Source organism: Opisthocomus hoazin, chromosome 1, assembly GCF_030867145.1.
Source record: "Opisthocomus hoazin isolate bOpiHoa1 chromosome 1, bOpiHoa1.hap1, whole genome shotgun sequence".
Classification (NCBI taxonomy): Eukaryota; Metazoa; Chordata; class Aves; order Opisthocomiformes; family Opisthocomidae; genus Opisthocomus; species Opisthocomus hoazin.
In genome coordinates, this window is record NC_134414.1 from 103,829,958 (window position 1) to 103,850,716 (window position 20,759).

Here is a 20,759-nt window from a genome sequence, read left to right on the forward strand (position 1 = left end):
TATTTGACTGTTTTTTTAAAGCAATTGTAGCCAAGGAAAAGGTCTCAGAAATTGTTGATTTTGAAGCAATGCAGGAAAGCTGCATTTGGCTGACATGGAGAATTAACAGGGGAGAAAACTAGGACAGACAAGGAGCTCAGAGCAGATGGGTGCTAGCAACAAAGAACAAACCTGTAGCAATGTGAAAAAGGGATATAACTGAAAACACCTCAAAAAAATGTGTATTTTAACATGCCCACTTACTTCACATCCCGTTCCCAAACGTCTCTGAAAAGGGTATGCTTCCTGCTACAGCTAGAATCACACACTTCTGCTGGCAAAGCTCCCGTTCAAAAGGAAGGTTTCAGACAAGGTGCTAAACTGAAGGAAAAAAGAATACAGAAACTGAAATCTTCGTCTGATGAGAGCAGCTAAATCGCACGATTCTGCCACAAGTCTCTAATGAGCTACCGGTTCCACTGAAGCTTGAAAACTTGACCATGATGCCATTAAACAGCTTGGAAAGCAGAGGGTAAGGCACAAGCCACAAATGCAATGCCCTGTGTTAAAATCAGGCGGAATGATGGTCTCAGGACCCAGATTTGGTTTCCAGGAGGTTGCCCTTTCTGCCAGGCTGAGTCCAAGAAGGGGGGACTCACTGCTCTGGGGCGAGGGTTGCAAAACCTTCCTTGTGAGCCAAGTTCAGGTGAGAGTTTCAAAAGCTCTCAGGTGAGAGTTTCCCAATCAGCTCTCTGCCAGAAACAAAAGTCCTCTTTGGGCAGAACAGTCCATTATTACTCCGTAGACTACTTTTTCCCTCTCTGAACCTTCTTCTAAAGCATCTGAAAGCTGCCCGTGTCAGTATACAAAACAGTGAGCTGCCCGACTACCTCAGAGAGCATGCAGGGTCCCTGTCCCAGTACACTCCATCAGGTACACGATGGGAGGATGAGACTACCAACGTGCCCTCAGTGCTGGAAGACAATGGCCAAACAGACAGACTTTGCTTTAAACACGTGTGCTGCAACACACTCAAGAGCTAGAACTAACTAGTAGTACTCACAGACGCTATCGAAGCGGATGCTGTTTTGTTCAAGAGTTTGCAGTCATGGATGCTACTGCCCCTGCTAGCGAGTGGTAAAGTTCCTGTGTGCCTATCCAAGGTGAGCAGGGTAAGAAAACAAAGCACTTTTCTGCTGGAGACGAGTGTACCTATTCACCCAGCTGCAGTAACTTCTCGTGCTGTGTGAGCACCCTTTGTCTAGCCACTGTGGTCCCCAGACACTCCCCCCAGAGAAGATGATAGGCAAAGACAGAGTCTTGCTCCTTGTCCCCAGGTTAGGTCTCCCAGGCTTTGTTCAACACGCGCTTCCGTCTCTGAGCGTAACAAGGGTTGTTTTGGAAAACAGAAATTTTGAGGGATTTAATACTGAAATAACACAAGTGAAATGAAACTCTGGAAGTCTCAAATCAAAATATTTCACTGCAGCTGAGCCAAACACCTTCACTGCTGCACTTGTTGCGGAATCTCTAGGAAATTCCCAGGGTTCAAACCCCGTGGAAGTCAATTGGGTCTGACTAAACACAGGCGTGGGCTGATGGCTGTTTGAAAGCAGGTGTCATCTGTTTGATGATTTTGGTCTGTGGTGTTTCCAGGAAGCTTCAGGAAAGGTAAATGTGGTATGTAAAACCCAGACAGGACACTTTCCTCTGCTTGTTGCCCCTTTTCAGACTTGGCATTATGTCCCATCCAAAGGATGTTTCACCGGGAATTAGGATACAGGTTTCAACAAACAGAAGGAGCAAAATCCAAAGCTTTACTGTGGCTTTTGTTTCTTCTCTAACTACCTTGGGGCCACTTTCTGATTCTTACACAGGAGAAAGACAAAATGCACCTGTAAGACTCTTGATAAAGCCATGAAATCTACTTCATATTTGACTCTGCAGATGCCGGTGGGGATGAGCAAGGAGGTCCTGGGAACAGGCGGAGCTTTATCCAACCTGCCCAGCAGAGGAGGTGAACTGGCAGTGGGACAAGAGAATAATACGTGCTAGAAAGAAGTAGAGGGAAATAGTGCAACACTGAGGGGTGTTTTTGCAGTCAGAGGCTGACAGTGGATCAGCTTGATGTTTTGATAGTATTTTCCATCTGTGGAAGAGATCCAGTATCGACTTCCTTCTCAGCCTTCCTATTGGTGTGTGGGCATGGCACAACACTGAAATGTCAGGCATCCAGCTATGCCATTGCACAAAGTTAACATTGCATTAAAAGAATCACAGATCTTGAAAAAATCTCCAAGGCACAGAAAAAAATAAAAGAAACCAAATGAGGCTATCAAGTTTAAAATAAAAGAGAAATTGATGCAATGAGTGCCAATTTGACAGCCCTTGACAGCTTTTCAGCCCTAAATAGAGCTTGCAACATACACTTCCCGGCCAAGCCCTTTATTAAGGCTCTCCCAAGGTAAGATGTCAGTGCTAGCGACTGACGACACGACACCTGCTCGTTGCTCACCTGTTGTATCCTCCCATGCTGAAAGAGGCGATCATCCTTACCGTAGCAGCTTCCCTGGCTTCGAATGCCTTTCAACCTGTATTACAAAGCAGATTTTAAATGGATAGCTATTAAAAAATACAACATAAAGTATCCTTTTTTTTCCAGAGCTCTTTATTTTATGAATCCATTTGGAGTACACAGTGGATGATAATTGCACGTGAGGTATATTAATTTTTGCAGCTTTGCTGATGAGAAGTTTACGGTTGGCTTATTTCATAGCATTAATTGTAATATAAAACAAAGTCATTTATGTTGCCACTCAGGCTACGAAGGACTCCTGTTCGTCCTCTTCCCTTCTTGATTTATGGACATGGGGAGGCATCTAGTCTTCGGGAGCGTAATTCCTTCAATCGAGTATTATTTGCAGGTCTACAGAACAACGTAAAGTATGTTTCCTCTGCCATCATTAGAATATTGTCTTGCCATTAGTTTTTAAAATGCAATCCTGTTGCATCCTTAGGGTAATTTATCCTTCAAGTATCACTGCTCATGTTATGTAGGACTGGACACTTAACTAACTTGTAAAGGTTACGGCTGTTATCCTTCAACAGTGGTGACCAATGCAGGTAATTTTCTTGCTGTGGTGGTCAAGAAGGGCGGCACAAGGATGGCGATGTTGCCTAGGCTTGACCTTAAGTCCAGTACACAAACAGACAGCTTAACATTGTGAAAAGCCACCCAGCTAAACAGTACATGGCAAAGTAAGGGATACCTACACTGAAACCCTCCTTCTGGCACTGCTGCTCTTGGGGCCTTGCACAGGTCGAGTTTTCTGCCCAAGAGTTTCCCTGCCAGTGCAACAGGAAGCAGCAGTCCCAATGTCTCATGGACCATTTTTTGGGAGACTGTTCCGAATGGCAGAAACAGTAAGCATGTCATTTCTTAGACAATGTGGATCTTCAGAAGAAACACAAGAGGAAAAATACTGGCTTTTTAAACTAGCTGAAGAGACCTTTCATGATGACAGAAACGCACAGAAGGCTGTAGAGGAACAGAGCACGTGTTGTGGCTGAACGAGGGAGAACGGTGTGTTGTAATAAAACAGGGAAGAGACAGGTGTGACTGGCAGAATAAAGCATGGTTTCTTTTTGGCTGGGAACAAGGGAGGAGGAAATCTGTGCATTCTAGAGTGCTGAGCAGAAGGTAAAGAAGGAATGATCCTTCACCGCCTCCTGTAATGCAAGAGCATGGGGAACATCCGTGGAGGCTTGCAGGTAGCATGGTAGAGATGGAGAGCAGCTAAGTGTGTGGAAATAAAATCCGTCAAGGGCAAGAAAACACAAAGATAATCGCACCGGGTCAGGAAGTCCTAGAATTGTGTAGGGTTTGTCAGGGAAGCACCCCCTGATGCCCGCCCTGTTCCTGCACTCCTCCCTGTGCGGTGACATGTTGTTCACTGCCAGGTACTTCACAATACAGACCTCTGTTCTGAGCCAATGCGACTGCACTTACATTTGTAAGAATTTTTACTGGGTATTTCTGTAACCTGTCTCTATTGAGAGTTACCTGAAACCACGACAATGTAGATGTCAAACAGGCAATTTGATGTCCTTGCTGGTTGCCAGGATCTAGGAGCAGGCAGTGAAAACATATCACTACCGATGCACCTGCCACTTCCCTTTGAGAGAGAACAGGGACAAAGCCATTTGTCTGAAAATAATAACCCTTTATTTGATTTTTTTTTTGTTACATTATCATAAATGTTCTCTATGCTCAGAAAACAAAGCCCTAGTTTGGAAAATAATGCACATACAAATCTCTTCTTATGGGTATTAAGTATACAGAAATATACAAAGATTTCTCTATTATTGTAATATATTGTCAGAATGCCCCACATCCCACATTTTTACTCAGGTCCACTGTACCGGTAAGCGTAAACTACAAAGGTAACAAGCAACCTGAAAAAGACATGGTTCATATAATATAATTATATATATCTGTGTATATATATATCTACAACAGTGCAAATATATCACAGCGTGCAGGCAGCAATAGTCTCTAGAGAAGCATAATAAAATTGATTCATAGTAATGCAAATGCATTACAGAAACAAGAGACAACAATGACATATTAGATACACTGAATATGCACACTTTAGCACGCTGATTTTAAATGATACCTTGCATTGACTCTTGCTTTAAAAACAAAAGAACAAATGTTAAATAATTCAGTAACAGATTCAAGGGCAGTATATCACAATAAGGTCAACTGACTCAGATCAGGTATTTCACAAATCTTCACTGACACAGGTAAAGGCTGGGCTACACTGCAGGACTTGTCTTCTTTTCAGATATATGAATGTATTTTTTTCCTTAAATTTCATTTATTTTTACTGTAATTTCAGAGCATTTTTTCAATTTTCTTTTTTAATTGCTCAACAGCTAGTTCACATTTGTAAATGTTGGTACAATTATCACTGAGGCCCAGGAAAGCTGGTTTTTGGAAGTAATAGAAAGGAGTTTGTATAATGATTACTTTAAATGGGCTACTAAAACAAGCTACAGTCAGGTCAGAAAAAAAGACATCACAGATGCCACTGAAGTAAAAAACCCCATCAACCTTAAAAGTAAGGCTTTCCATGTTGCCTTGCAATCTGCTTAAAAAGACATTTTAGATTTTTTTTCTTCTTAAAAGAGTAAAGCACAACCACAGATCCAGCACATTAGGCATTCGGTAGCTCAAAGAACTCTAAAATTCACCCCTCCACCTCTAAGTACATCGCACCGTTCTCAAGCAGCTCCTTTTCACACCCCACGTGGACAGCAACCACGAACATCTAGCAACAAGGACACAAGCTATCGGTAAGCATGGCCTGAGCTGCATGGAGGCCTCCAGAAAGAAAACGGGTCGACAACACCTTGATGTATCTTGAAGGCATAAACAACGCAGAGAATGCAGGCTGGCAGGCTGAGCCACAGGGATTTCTTGTGCCAAAGGACACATATTTTGACTGGTCACCCTTTGTTTTACTGTGCTGGCCATGGGTCTCAACAGAAATCTAAATCTCTTAAAGGAAGCTTCTATGGCTGACAACTGCATAAAGTTACGGCTCATTGTAGGATTTCAAAATAATAAAACCACTGAAACTAGATTTCGTGCTCTACAGTACCATCACTCCTTCACAAACTACGTGAAATGTGTACAGAAACAGAACTACGCTGACATACGCACAGAATTAAAAGGAAACTTGCTATGCTTGCAAGCTCAACCTGAAACTTTCGGAAACTTAATGCGCAGAATGCTACCTGGGGTTATAAAAACTGCTCAGTGGGATACATTACATCAATATCTTTATATATTATGAAAACGAGTATTTAAGAACAGGTTGGAGTTGATCCCTGTAAATGCTACTGCTCCTGTCTACGAAGAGCAGAGCTCATGATTAACTTCAGTGACACTCAGCACTTCATTTACGCACTCACTCGTGCCGGGTGGCAGTGTCAGGGGCACGGCAATGGCCAGCCTGTCACTAAGCGTTACAGAGGACATGACACGGTGTCATTTTCTGCCTACTTCTAGTTCCCAACAGCTTTTCAAATTATCACACTTTATAAATGGCTTTCCATACAGAACTAAAGGAAAGAAATTCCTGAGCAATTTCATCCTCCCAGGTTGTTCTGGTAGGAAAATGGATAAACACGAGAAGATCATTTTGTCAAAGAAAAAAGAACAGAATGTGGGACAACATCTCTGCAGCCACCACCGGGATTCCCTCTGAAGAAATACAGACTGATTATCTACCAGTCAACCAGCTCTGGAGGAGCCTAAGGCCAGCTACTGCCGAAACCAAGCTAGATGTTTTCTAGCACTCCTGCTTTTGGCAGGGATCTTTGCTGCCCTGTGTGAATGTTAAAGGGAACAACCACCCAGCTCAGGGCGAAGTCCAGACCTTTTCTAACTTTCAGTAGGGCTACAGAAACCAGGTAACTTCAAACACCCATCTACTCATTAAGCGTGCTATGGGACCCACAATGCAAGACCAGTTTTAACAAGTTGCTATTTTAGCAAGAATGTCCAGCTCCAAAAGTCTGAGCTCCAAAGCTTTAAGCTCTAAAGTTTCAGTGTACAGGGGCTCATCTCCTCTAACCTGATGTACCCAGAGCAGGTAGGCAGACTATCTAAGGTACCTTCTGAGGCTCCCTCAAACCTCAGGGCAAGAGTTATGTACCTTCCGGAGGGGAAACCACTCTTTTTTGTCACATTACCTAATTCCAAATCTTCTGCCAGCGCCCAAAACACATGCCTTGGAAAGATCACAAAGGAGATGCAAAGTTCAGTGTGAAGAACTGCCTCAGTAGCTGCCTGTCTAGTCCCTATTAACTAGAGAAGGAGCTTGGGAAATCAGAAGAAATGTGTAAACTACAGCTTGGTAAGTCCAGGATGCTGAATTACACCGCTAACATTTCAATTTATCCCCTTCAGGGCTGTTAACAAAAACTGGAACCACACTGGTAAAATGAGGATCCAGTCCTGCTCCAGCTGACATTGCCCTGAACACCCCAGGGGAACAGGCGTGACTTCAAATGTGGCAACTGCTACAATAAAACTCACTGGAAGGGCCAGAATTCAAGTCACTAGGAAAAACATCGACCTCAGGGAATTACGGAATTACCCCAGATCCACCTGTCCTGGAGATGGACGTTTCTCTCCTTTTATTCCAGAGAAATTACAGATGATTAACTTAGACTGGGCCTCTCATTTTTAGACAGCTATGTTTCCGTGAGATAAGCCACCTCCAAAACCACTCTCCAACTGATGAAAATGAAAGAGTTGAATTTCCTCGGCCGAATCGCGCTATCCATAGTTAAAAGCAACCTGCATGTAATTGCCTCTTACTCCACGCCTGGATCCCAGCCAGCAGCCCAATGCTGCGGCTGGCTGCCCACACCCCAAGCTCTGCTCGGGCACTCAGAAGGAAGCTTGGCCTTGCTGCTACTCCTGTAGCTGACGTCCTTTGCAACCGTGTTCACGCTAACTCACACAGCATGGCCCGAAACAAACACAGGTCAAGAGAACTGTTCTGTTTGGGAAAGCATTCCCACACCACAGCAGGGCCAGTGCCAGATTGGGACAGAAAATGCTGTGCTCAGTCCCCTCGAAGCAGACTCCAAGCCAGCTTCCACTAGACTAAGCTCAAGGAGCATCAGAGCAGATCCCACAGGTATCAACAACTCCCCACAGAACTAAGCTGACACCGGTGAAGGAGCTGACAACCAACCTTGCAGTGCTGGGGGGCTCTCCCACGTTACACAGGACAAACACCACGACCCGCTCTCCCACACAGCCACCAGACGAGACTAAACCCAAAGCTCCATGAGCAAAGGCGACGTAGTGCAGCAGGCTGCAGAAAGAGGTACACGTGCCATTTGCACCCTCCTCACGCACATTTTCTGAGGAGCTCTCTTTGAAAACGTCATCATCGCACCTTAAGTCTCTCTCCCTCTGCCCTTTGTTATTCTTCCCAAATATGATTGTCACTGAGCAGGAGACATAAGAACAAAATCATATTCCAGTAAAAGTTAACACTGAAAAATAATTAATTAAGATCCATTCCTGCTTAGTTTGGAAAGTAAAAATAAGTGCTGATACTGTTCAAGTGGATTGGCATTTCTGGTACAGAAATAAAAAAAAATAATAGAAAGTTCATTTTTCCTTACCCAAACTATGCAGATACAAAAGCAATTCGGCAAAGCAACAGTGAATATACAGAAAAATACACACTCATCTCCATGCTTGATTTTCATTCTCCTCTTCCAATCAAAAGTAGTATTTTTGTGATTCAAAAAGATTAATTAAAGATCACTGTAAAGCTGTAATCTCCTAGAAACTAACCCAAAGCAAACAGATGTTCCAGTATAGTCTCAGAGTCTGTTTAGACAGCCAGCAGCTCAGTCCTTCTGTGCAACACAGCCCTCACCCAGCAAAGCACTTAAGCCTGGATTCTGTTTTAAAGACAGTAGTTGTTTTCTGATTCACATGAAACAATGCAGATGTGAGAAGTTATTAAGACACTTCAGCACTTTGTTGGAACAGGGCTTCAAAGGATCCCATTAGAGTCAAAACCATCCATCTAGCATTGAGTAAACAGGACAGACAGGACCTCCTCTGTGAGGATCACCGGGGTGGTACAGGTCAGTAGGTACCACACTTCTCTCCAGAAACAAATGTTTAATGAAACATTCATTTCTGTTGACAACATAGACTTCGACACAAAAGAGTAGATCAAAATGCCAGTCACCTGATACCTCCAGTACTTGGACTCTTGATCATCTCCCACTTGCACAACCAGCTCTCCCTAATACGTGTGTATATATGTTCCTCTCCTTTAGCGGAAAAAAGCTATCCTGGGCTTCAAATATTAACAGGATTTCAGCACCAGATATTCTACTCCCTTTGATCTATAAAGACATTTTCTCAGCCTCTTAAGTACGATTTGCTTTACAAATCTTTTATTTAATTGTAAATAATAATGTTTTAAGTTCTTTTCAAAAACTTTCAGGGTTTTTCAGATTACATACAAGTTACCGCACAGAAAAACAAAAAAAAAAATGTGAAGCACCGAAAGTCTTAACTGATGCACAAAGTAACCAAAGCAACATGTCAAAACAAGTCAAAATAAGCCAAGGAGGCCAAAAGAACACTAAAGTCTTCCTGCGGTCCCAACTGAAATCCTATGTTCGGTTTTCAAGAGACCTTTAAAAACCTTTAGCCTCCTACGCAGCTTTCACCCAGGCTGCGACTGGTTCGAACGGTAATAATGTAATGGCATTGATTTCAACTAGTTAATGGCTATTTATCTATGGCTACATAAAGTGAGGATCTGAAGTCTTTCGAATCTTGCTGGCCTCATTATTCTCCCGTGTGAAGCCTCCAGAGCTTCACAATGTGCTTGCTTAACACTACAGCACATGCATGCTCAGTCCGTTAACCTGGGAATGTGTTTTACACCAGTCTGCTAGAATTTATTTCCACATAAACAGAAAAAAGCAAAAAGCAAAGCTGAGACTATGTTAAAAATCTTTGCAGTATATGAAAACATAATTGAGATGGACTTTAAATACAAGAAATCATTAGTTAATTTTAGAGCTAAGGAGGAAAGAATGATTATCTCATTTATGTGTAGCACTGAGTTTCAAGAGAACTAATTTGTTTCTTTACCGGGATACTACAGTCTAAAAATGTTCCTTAGAACAGTAACTTTCAGCTAAATTCTGCAAGCAGATGGCTGGGAAAAGACGTATCTAACAAAAAAGGAGTGACAAAAAGTATTCCAGAGTGTGTATTTTCTTAGGAACACCCATGAAGGACCAGACTTTTGGCTACCGCAATACAATACAAAGTTACAGTGCAGGAGGACATGTTGCAGACTAATGAGGTAAAATAAGAAAGTCTACAAACAGAGGAATAGGCACAGATAACCAGACAGCATCCGAGGAACTCATACTGCTAAATTGGTCTAGATGGGAGAAGACAGCAGTGCCATTGTGTAAGCTAACATTGTTGAAATGTCATCAAAGTTACTTCATTTGGTACACTGCAACGGATTTTCAACGTGGTATTTGGTAAATGGTGTTGGTAAACACAAAACACGAACCCTGAAGGTATTTAATGCCATGGACATCACACGCTTTCGTGCTCGGCCTAGCCTACAGCTGGACCAGCAGTGTGCAACGGAAATTTGGCCCATGTAGTCTTTTGACTGCTTGCAAACAGCATCTGAACTGCCTGTAACATTCACTAGTATTTTGAGAGTCTTGAAATAATCAAGGCACATTGTGCCAAGGGATTTCAGCTTGTGACATTTAAAAACTGTTCACGGTTATGAATATTATTTAGAATAGCCAAAATTCTTAATTTCTCATATCCAACAGCCATATAGGTCCATACCTGCTTGTGATTATGCCTGGAAAAGCTGCAGAGCCGCATAAAACCTTGTTGTGAAAAACTAGCAACGAAATATACAAAGAGGTTGTGTAAGGTTGTTTTTTTTTTTCTTCTACAGTAAAGACTGACCTTGCTTTCACAGGTCAATCTTATTTTTAGGGAAAGTTCAGCTAACCTTCTTAAAGCATGTGACTTGACTTAAAGTCTTCCAGAACACAGGCGTAATTCAAGCACCCTGAGTTTAACAGATACATGTGGTCTATGACCATATCAGTAAATTAAACAGAGCCTGGACACGGGTCAGGAAAACTGGGATACAATTGTCTTCACTGCTAAGGGGCTGAGCTGCAGCCCAGCATAGCCAGAGCTTTTCCAGACAACGTTTGGGCTCTGTTTAGAAGTTAGCACAGTACAGGGACCATTCCCACTAGCCCCAGTTGTCTGAGGACTAACAGAGCTGGCCCCGGCACTATTTAGTTTACCAGCATAGACGTAGCCATGGAGTCTTCGAAAACTGTCTGTGAATTGCGACTGCTGGCGGCCAGCAGATGCACAAGGTCTCTCTTCATCTACTCTACTGTGATGAGCTGCTGAGCCCCTGAACGGTTTGCTGACATTGAGCTGCTTCCACTCTGCAAGACTTCAGCATCCCGATAGGAATAACGCATTTACAGAAATTGTAGGTCTGACTCAGAGGTCTGTGACATGAAGGGAAACACACAGTAAGAGAAAAAGGTAGTGGAATTCATGCAGAAGTTCACCGGGGTGTCCAACACGGGTATGATCCCCACAGTTTCATTTTGAGTTGAAAACCCAAACCCATGAAAATCGGTGACAAAATTCTCATCAACTTAGAATCAGAATTCCTCCTGCCAAGTTTACGCAGGTGAGATGTGCAAGACAAATGCACGCTTCTTTTAAGGGTTTCACTGGTGTTTAGATCAATTAGCTATTAATTCCCATGTTGCACATGTAGATTTCGGGATGAGAACAGAACTGCTTGGCATAATTAGACCTGCAGTATTACAAGGTCATTTGCACATTTGAAGGAGACTCCTACACATAGTGTGTTACAGATATTTTGAACACTGCCATATGAGGCAGTCACAAGTGTTTTAATACAGTACCCCAAGCTTTGGGCTGTGGATAGCTCTTGCACTCCATCAGGCTTTAACAATCGCTTAGGCTTTCACAATTTAAGAAAAAATAAGCCTTGGAGTGCTTTGATTTTTTCATTCAGAGGAGGTAGATCACACATATAATGAGCAGAGTTAGTATTTTAAATATCACAAATATTGAGGATTTAAAAGACACTGCAAAAGAACATTTTTTCAATCATTCAGCAACAGCTTGAACATGTCTGACTGCCTGTGTTATCTATTGTTGCTTCAAAGACGGACCACAGGTTGAGTGCAGACTCAGAATGTGCCTTTTCCTCCTATCATTACAATTTTCAGGTATGAGACCAGCTCAACAAGTAAAGCACCAGAATTCTAAATTTAGACAGAAACAAAAATAATGACTTGAATCACTTTAGGTTTGTTTTAAAAAAGTATCCATATTAAAAAGATCTCTTTACCTTCTTAATTAACACGTTTACAGACTTTTGGCCAGAAGGGGTAATTCTGTGGAAAAGAATTGCAAAATAATACATAGAAAACTGCAAAGATGAAACTCTGAATTTAAAAAGATGAGAGAATCCTGTTTTCTTTGCATCTCATTACCTTGTCACCTACAGATGACATTACACTATTCTGGCTGCCAGGACTAGTATTACCTTACCACAAAACTGTTTCTTATAAGGAAAGTTCCTACAGCCAGGTATTTTATTACAGTTACATTACCTCAGTATTGATATTCTCTGGTGTAAAATTCCCTTCTATTTCTTCTTCCTAGTTAAAGCTAGAAAGTGTAATGAAAACATGACCCAACCAAACTGGACTGATTTGCTTAACACTATATGTCCACTATCCCATTGTGGTTCCCTACAGGCTAGGTCGTAACAGCATCTAGCTGGGCACTGGAGACTGGCCTGCCACAGTGAGACAATGTCAAGTGCCCTCTACTGCATGTCTAAAGATCTTCCTACTACATTCTTTTACTTGTATTTCCTTTACCTCTCTGCTCGGATTTTGTATCTGAGAACAAAATAGGCAATTACGCGCAGAGAGAAGAAGAAAATTCCAAGAACAATGAAGTCCAGGTAAAGTTTGGCATTTTCTACATCCAGTTCTTTCAGAATGGCCTCTGATTTTTGAAAATGGCAAGTATCATCTTTGTCACAATGCAGATCTTCCCGATCCAGTCCATAGATGGAGAGAATAACTCCTTCGAACCCGTATCTGGAAAGAAGAAGGACGGATTACAAGAAAAAGTCCTGATGATCTGTTTAGAAGTACTCTACCAGCAATACAATCCCTACGAGAGCTCATGTGGAAACACCCTTGGGTTCAGTATCATTCTGACACGTGTCTTGGTGCAAGTTCTATCCCTGTTACAATCAAGCAAATGACATGTCACTGGGATTTTACGGAAGGCTGAACAAAGACAGAAGTTTTGCCTTTAACTGGTTCCAGTTAGTGTATAGTGCAATTTCTCCAAAAAAAAAAGTCTAAATACAAAGCAGACTAATATCATATTCAGAAATTCCCCTTTTAATAGTGACCTCATTAAACTGAGTTTTTTTAAACTAAGCAACAGAGAACAATTATGATTAGAAGTCAGAAATATAACTGGCATAAATCTAGAACTTCTCTTTTCTTTCCTTCCACGTATCATAGTATCACTGACAGTGCAGAGTTCCCACATCTCCCCTGGCACTGGGTGCACTCAGGATTTGACATTGCAAGCAGATACACCATCATGGATCCCATGCATACGACAGCACCCTCTGGCATCAAGGAAACCCACATGGGCTAGACAATGGTTTAAGGCCTCATCTTGAATTCTAGCTACTAATCCAGAGGTGTGATTTCTTAATCTAGGGAAGCTCAGGAAGTGTGGGCTGGATGAGTGGTCAGTGAGGTGGATAGAGAGCTGGCTGAATGGCCAAACTCAGAGGGTTGTCACCAGCGGCGCTGAGTCTAGTTGGAGGCCTGTAACTAGTGGTGTCCCCCAGGGGTCAGTACTGGGCCCAGTCTTGTTCAAACTTCTTCATCAATGACCTGGATGAAGAATTAGAGTGTACCCTCAGCAAGTTTGTTGATGACACAAAACTGGGAAGAGTGGTGGATACACTGGAAGGTTGTGCTGCCATTCAGCGAGACCTGGATAGGCTGGAGAGTTGAGCAGAGAGGAACCTGATGAAGTTCAAGAAGGGCAAGCGCTGGGTCCTGCACATGGGGAGGAACAACCCCATGCACCAGTACAGGCTTGGGGCGGACCTGCTGCAGAGCAGCTCTGTGGAGAGGGACCTGGGTGTCCTGATGGACGACAAGTTGACCATGAGCCAGCAGTGTGCCCTGGCTGCCAAGAAGGCCAGTGCGACCCTGGGGTGCATCAAGAGGAGTGTGGCCAGCAGGTCGATGGAGGTTCTCCTTCCCCTCTACTCTGCCCTAGTGAGGCCCCATCTGGAGTACTCTGTCCAGTTCTGGGCTCCCCAGTTCAAGAAAGATGAGGAGCTACTGGAGAGAGTCCAGCGGAGGGCTACGAGGGTGATGAGGGGACTGGAGCATCTCTCCTACGAGGAGAGGCTGAGGAAGCTGGGCTTGTTTAGCCTGAAGAAGAGAAGACTGAGAGGGGACCTTATAAATGCCTATAAATATCTTAAGGCTGGGTGTCAGGAGGATGGGACCGGACTCTTTTCAGTGGTGCCCAGCAACAGGACAAGGGGCAACGGGCACAAACTGAAGCATAGGAAGTTCCGTTTGAACAAGAGGAAGAACTTCTTCACTCTGAGGGTGATGGAGCACTGGAAAAGGCTGCCCAGGGAGTGTGTGGAGTCTCCCTCTCTGGAGATATTCAAGACCCGCCTGGACGTGGTCCTGTGCAGTCTGCTGTAGGTGACCCTGCTTCGACAGGGGGGTTGGACTGGATGACCTACAGAGGTCCCTTCCAACCCCTAACATTCTATGATTCTATGATAGGTCTCTGTGTAAGATCTCATTTGCCAAATGAGAGAATATTTTAGCTTAGGTTGTCTCACTAACAGTGCAGCTTGAGCACGGTGTGGGAAAGTGGGGTGGGCAAAGGAGGAACCACCTAGAAACCTATTTCCTCCTACTAAAGAGTCTCTAAAAGTACACAAGCCATATACAAATTGATGGTTAAAGGACTGTTTAGAAGGACCCATTCAGCTCCCCCCTGCAGTGTCCACTTCCTGATCATTTCAATCCACAGAAAACCACTCATCATCAGCAGGGAAATTCACCTCACCCAGTTTCAGATATAAACATTTAAGTGTGAAGTCTAAACTAGCTCTCTGTGCTAGCCTCCAGAGGTTTCCTGATGGCAATCATCCCGTCTTAAGATAGCTGTCTCAGACAGCGAGAGTGACAGACGTAGACAGGATATAAGATGCCTACGGTTCTTAAACCACTAGTTTAGGTTAGAGATGACACAAATCCCATGCCTCTCGTGGCAGTGCTACCATAAAATTTACAAACAGGTCTTTATCCAACAAGTCAGCTAGGATACAGCAGTGACTTCTACAACATTTTCTTACAAAATCAGGTGCTGGTATCAATTTCTCATTTGGGCATACTGTCCCTGTTATTTCAGAAATCCACTATTCCAAAACCCAGGCAGATCTGTGTCCTGTGCAATCCCATGGTATTCAAGGGGACTGTCACTGACTTGTGGTCGATGATCTGCTCTGAATGTTCCTATTTATTTCACACAGTATACAACATAAAATGCAGTGAGATGTGGTATATATCACATGTAAGAATGTGCTATGAAAGTAGTCTCTTTGGCACCCAAAATAACCAACCAAGCAAGCAAAGGCAAACAAACAGCAGTTCCAAGAAGGGAGGTTAACGGCCTCCCTAGCAGTACCTGACATAGGAAATGTAGGACATCCACTGGAGGTATGCTGGGATGGTATCAAAGCTGACAAAAAATCCAGAGAACAGAAGCACGGGGATGGCAGTAACTGGGCCCACAAAAGTGGCCACCTGGGAAGAGAAGGAATAAACAGTCTCTTGTCAGACAGCCAGAGGGGGGAAAAAAAAAAATTGACTTGCTCTTTCATTTGATGTCTGGACCTCTAGTGAGGAAACCAGCCTTTAAAAGAGCAGACTTTCCTTACAACAAATTCTCTGTTCTGTGCCAAATTCAAACAGGCAGTGAAAACCTCCTCTCTTAGGCAGTGGGAGACAACGCCGTTCAAGTCCTTTTGGTAACACTACTTCCCAAAATTACCACAGTTCCATGTACCAGGAAATCACAAGATTTTTTTAGACAAGGTTTCTTGTGAGAGTGGCATTAGATACTGTTCATGCAGGAAAAGGCGTCCTGCTCCTCTTCCTAAACCCTGCTCCTAGATGACCACGCTGCTGTGCTGCTATCTGTCCTTTGAACAATTTGAATGCACAAAGAAGTTCACAGAGCAAGATGGGCACTGTGATACCCTCGCTTCTCTGGGTATGAGACCCCTCTTCCTAAATATTATCCTTCCTTACTACCCCCTGGGGTCACACAGACATCCCTCCTCATTTGTTCCACATGAACAGCAGCTTCAGCTGGTCCTAAAACTTGATGGAGAGGATAAGGAACATCCCTATCTGACTGGCTTTTGTGGGGAATACAGATCTTGGCCCACCTCCAGACTCTCCTCTCTACATCCCCTCCAGGGCAAAGTGCCATACAAGTATCTCTGGGGCGAGCAGAGGCCCAGGGGTCATACGACAGGGCTATGCTGGTCTCCACAGGGTGGCAGAGAGAGGGATCAAGCATCCTACTGCAGAAATCTTGACCGCATCAGTGCATATTAATGCCATTATCATCTGTTATCACAAGCAGCACAAAACAGTTCTGCTGTGGAACGGTCACCTCGGCATCCCTCCTGCAGGAAGCAGAATGGAGTTACATGGCTGGCTTCCAGTGTGGCAGCCACACCTACAGCTGCTTCTCTCCCTCCCTCTGCAGAGGTTCAGTTTCTGGGCAACCCTTTTTCTACCTTGACTCCTGAAACCTTTTTGTTTGTATGGAAGAACTCTGTTCTGAGCTACTGATGCTCATGGCCTGCGTCCACTTTGTAGATGCATAGAAATGCATCAGTCCTGCAGTTTTTAGGACCTCCTCAGCCTGGGGTGAATAGAGAGTGACAATCCACTCAAGCAGGGTCAGGAACAGACCCATTCAGATGGGGAAGTAACTTCACAGCTTCACATTCAGTGGGTGTACACGCTGTTTACGTTGATGCTAATGGGAAGCATCAAGTAGCTGCATCACACCAAGGGAACATTTTGCTTGTCATCTCAACAAATGTCTTGGGGACACTGCAGCAGTCACATTAAGCAGGCAGCGTTATGAGACAGCAGGGTTCCTGTGAGATCACAAAACACCATCAGTACCTGGAGGGATGTAGAGGCTGCACCTATGAGAAGACCCAGTGACTGAGCCACCAGGGATGTCATGGTTCCCAAGGCTGCGAAGAGGACAAATCGGAGTGCATCAGAGGGCTGTGAAGTCATCCAGTACACGATGCTGCAGTAAGCCACAGGAAACATGATCTGCAAGGAGATGCACTTGGAGTTAGTCCATTAAAGCCAAACATTCACTGTTACTCTGAATAAGAGAAAAACATGGGGAGTCCTAGTTAGTCCACAGCTCTCAGCCTTGCCGCTACATGGCAGGCATGGCTGAAGAGAATAAATACATCTGCCACAGACTGTGATATCTATCTTACTACTTGGGCATTAGAAAACAGATCCCACTCACTTACAGCCCTTTTCACTTCCCCTCCTGCAAAAAAGCAAAGATGGCAATCTCTTTACTAAACAAACAAACAAACAAAAAAAGCCATGAACTTAAATGGTTCTTGTTTTACTCAAAAGTAGAGCATATACCTGAAAAGGAACATCAGCCATGGTTTTGGCGAGATAGTAGGCTTTCAGGCTGTACCAGTAGTTCAGATGCTCTCTAAGAAATACTCCCATCTCAAGAGGAACTACAGAGAACACAAATTAATATGTTAGGTTGTCAGTGTGCAATACCGTTGCACATAACATAATTTATCCATTTCTAATCCTGCACTGCTGCAGTCCCATAGTGGGACTGGAACTCTGAGGCCTTTGACAGACCAGCAATAGTCTCAATGATTTGTAATGAAATGTAAGAGGTCAGCCCTGAGAGTTGCTCATTGTTTAGACTGTGTACCAGTCTACTCAGATGATCTGAACCTCCCTTAAAGAGGCTTTTTGAATCAAAAATGTTGTCAAAACTTAAAGAACCTGGTTATTCCTTTTGGTCCAACAGGGAATCCAAAATAACAGTGCTCCCACAGGAAGTGTGGAACAGTCCATACTGGAGGAGTTTGCTTCTGACACCACATCAATACACTGACCTTCTGCAGGAGTCAGAAGTCCTAGAGAAATTATTACATCTTTCTTCAGACCAACTACAAGCTCATGGCATGGCTGAGATGGACTAGCACAAGTGGAAATTTCAGTCCAAGACTGTAACGGTGAGCTGTCCAGGTTGAGAAACACTGGCAAAACTGGGGAGAGAGTGGTGCCGCTGGACAAGCCTGTCTCTGTTTGCCTCTACATAGCAGTTTAGCGAGTGCAAGATTTATCCCTACACCTGTCTTAGAAGTAGAAACACAAGTCAAATGTGATCTTATACGAAACAGATACATTACAACACCCTCCCAGCTTACTGCAATCTCCTTGTTCACTGATGTGACAGTATGACTGGTACTCACATGTAAGGACAGTTGGCATGAGCGCAGCAAACATAAGAAACAACATGGAAAAAAAGAGGAAGCCGGAGTTGCTAAGGACTTTCTTAGCTTCATTGCCAATGCCTAAGTAGAGCAAGCCGATGAGCAGTCCAATGCCAATGTGTGAGGTGATACGCAAGTGCGTCAGGACCTACAAGCAAGGAAGGAGTAGTATTTCTGATCACAAAGTCTGGGCTCAAAAACACTGGCAACATGACTGGAATCAGATATACAGATTGCAGACAAGAAGTACTTATGTCCAGAAGAACTTATATAGAAACATTCATTTCCTACTGGCAAATGGGGCTTCAGCTAAGGCAAACTTACAGTAATGAGCTTTGCAGTGTCAAGTGGACACATGGGTATTACAGGACCAAAAATTTAGTCCTGTAAACACGGGCAGAAACTGCAAATGCTGAATCCTGAAATCTTACTGCCTGAGAACTTCACGGAGTCACTGTCTCTCATTCATCAGGAGAAGCAGACTTTGTCTCTGACTAAAAGATAAATTTCCCAGAGCAGGAGGGAGGCAGAAAAGGTATTTCAGGCTTGTATAGACCAAACTAACTTAATCAGACATAAACTAGCCTTTTGTATCTTCTCTGCAATACAGTATTCCTACAAGAGGTACAGAAGAACAAAAGAAATAACAAAACTTGGAACAACTGCAAGCCTTTACAGTTGAGCAGGAAAAAAAATCTTAAAATCAACACTGTTCTTCAATCTATACATCAGAAAATAAGTTACAGCTTCCCCTTGGTGTACACAAGGAGAGGACACTATGATCCATGATGAGTGCTCGCACAACTCTGAGATATGCTCTCCACGTGTACCAGAGACATTCTGATCAGCTAGTTGAGCAACACGGAGAATGTGAAGCTCTGTGTACGCTTCGGATTACAAGAACCCTGCCATATGAGCATGTCAATTTATTTTTCACCAAATATTGGGTACTAGACCAGAGATGGAAACTATTCCAGATTGCAGGAAGGCAAAATCCAACTTAATTCATCCTTGAATGACAAATGCACTAAAATGTAGAACAGCAAGGGAGAACAACAAGTATGATAAAGAAATGTGCTGGCAAAACCACAAACAGGCATAATACAGATGGTCTGGAAATAAGAAGATGCTTCCTAACCACTAGAATAGGATGGTTCTGACATATCTTTCTAACCACAGCAGAGGGGAAAACAGGTGATTACTTTTACTATGGCACTCAATATAGCGTTTCCTTTTCTGAAAGGGAATGAATACTGTGGTTATCTGACAGGAGAGGCCTGGACACACAGTGCAGTAGATTTCTTCCAGGCCTGTAGTTCTGTGTGGATATGTCTACATTGGAAATGGTACTGTCCTAAAGAGATACCTGCCTGGGTGCAGGGCAAAAACACCATAGCTGCAGCATCTGCAGCTCAGTGAAGCTCAGCTTACCCTGTCACAAGGGTAACCCACTCTTCCTGAGCTCCACATGGCTCAACTGCTTTTGATTTCCAACCTACCTCATCTGAATCCACCATGTGCCCACCAGTATAGATATATTGTCTGTCATTCCCCTTTTCTAAGGACAGGTATGTCAAATTAATACAGCATTATATATAATAATGTATATATTGTACTCCTCCCGCCCCACGTTAAGCTACTGAAAATCTTCCGAAATGCAGAAAAAGCAGCAGACAAACCCTCCTCAGATTTATCAAATTGCAAATTTGCCACAGAGAAAAGCATTTGGCCAACCAGTACCAATTATCCTGTACACAGGTGAGCTCCTTGGACAAATGTGCATGTAAGGTCTAGTTGAGGAAGCTCATCTCCTTAACTCATGCCTGTTAATGAAGGGAAATCCTATCTAGAAGACATTTCAAAGCATCAATCAGACAACGTAAATATCTCTTAAATGTCCTGTCTCTCATATTCACTAACAACTCAGCTACTTACAGATAAGAAAAACTTTACTGAGTAAAAAACCAAAGTCCCACTGCATTTTGTTAACGCAAACTAGGCACTCGAAACGTTTAATGAACGTATGTGAAAACTGCAGGGTTTGGAATTTTGAAGGGGGTTGTTTATTTTTAAGAAAAAATATGAAAGAAATTTTTTTGGGGGGGAACGAAGAGTTTCATTACGATACCCACTTCATCCTGATATTAAATGTATGAAAACATGTTCCCATTTCAGGGAAGCAAAATTTTTAATTACCAATTTTCTGTATTGCACGGAAAAATAAATATTTAAAGTATTAACCTTACATCACACTGAAATTATTATCTCTGCCACCCTGAATTTTCTGGAAAAAAAAATTTTGTGACACACCAGTACAACTTCCCAGTCACTTTTCAGTAGCATAAATAACTGTGTAAGGGACCTGTCAGCACAGAGGGGATTTAGGCTTTAGGCTTTTAGGCCGGATGCTTCTGAGTTCCTGTGAAGGAAACTACTGTTCACAATGAAGAT

General features: G+C 43.2%; 1 protein-coding gene across 3 annotated transcripts in view; it reads right to left on the bottom strand.

Annotated features, from left to right (window-relative positions):
* Positions 1–4,207: 4,207 nt before the first annotated feature.
* Positions 4,208–20,759, bottom strand: part of ABCG1 (ATP binding cassette subfamily G member 1) — a 62,274-nt gene continuing 45,722 nt past the window's right edge. For all 3 annotated transcript variants that reach the window (XM_075431513.1, XM_075431503.1, XM_075431522.1), the window contains exons 11-15: positions 18,288–18,456; positions 17,431–17,531; positions 16,936–17,094; positions 15,416–15,534; positions 4,208–12,762 (exon numbers count right to left, since the gene is read on the bottom strand). In XM_075431513.1, the coding sequence (XP_075287628.1) occupies positions 12,534–12,762; positions 15,416–15,534; positions 16,936–17,094; positions 17,431–17,531; positions 18,288–18,456 (777 nt within the window). In that variant the 3' untranslated portion in view covers positions 4,208–12,533. The remainder of the gene's footprint in view (positions 12,763–15,415; positions 15,535–16,935; positions 17,095–17,430; positions 17,532–18,287; positions 18,457–20,759) is intronic.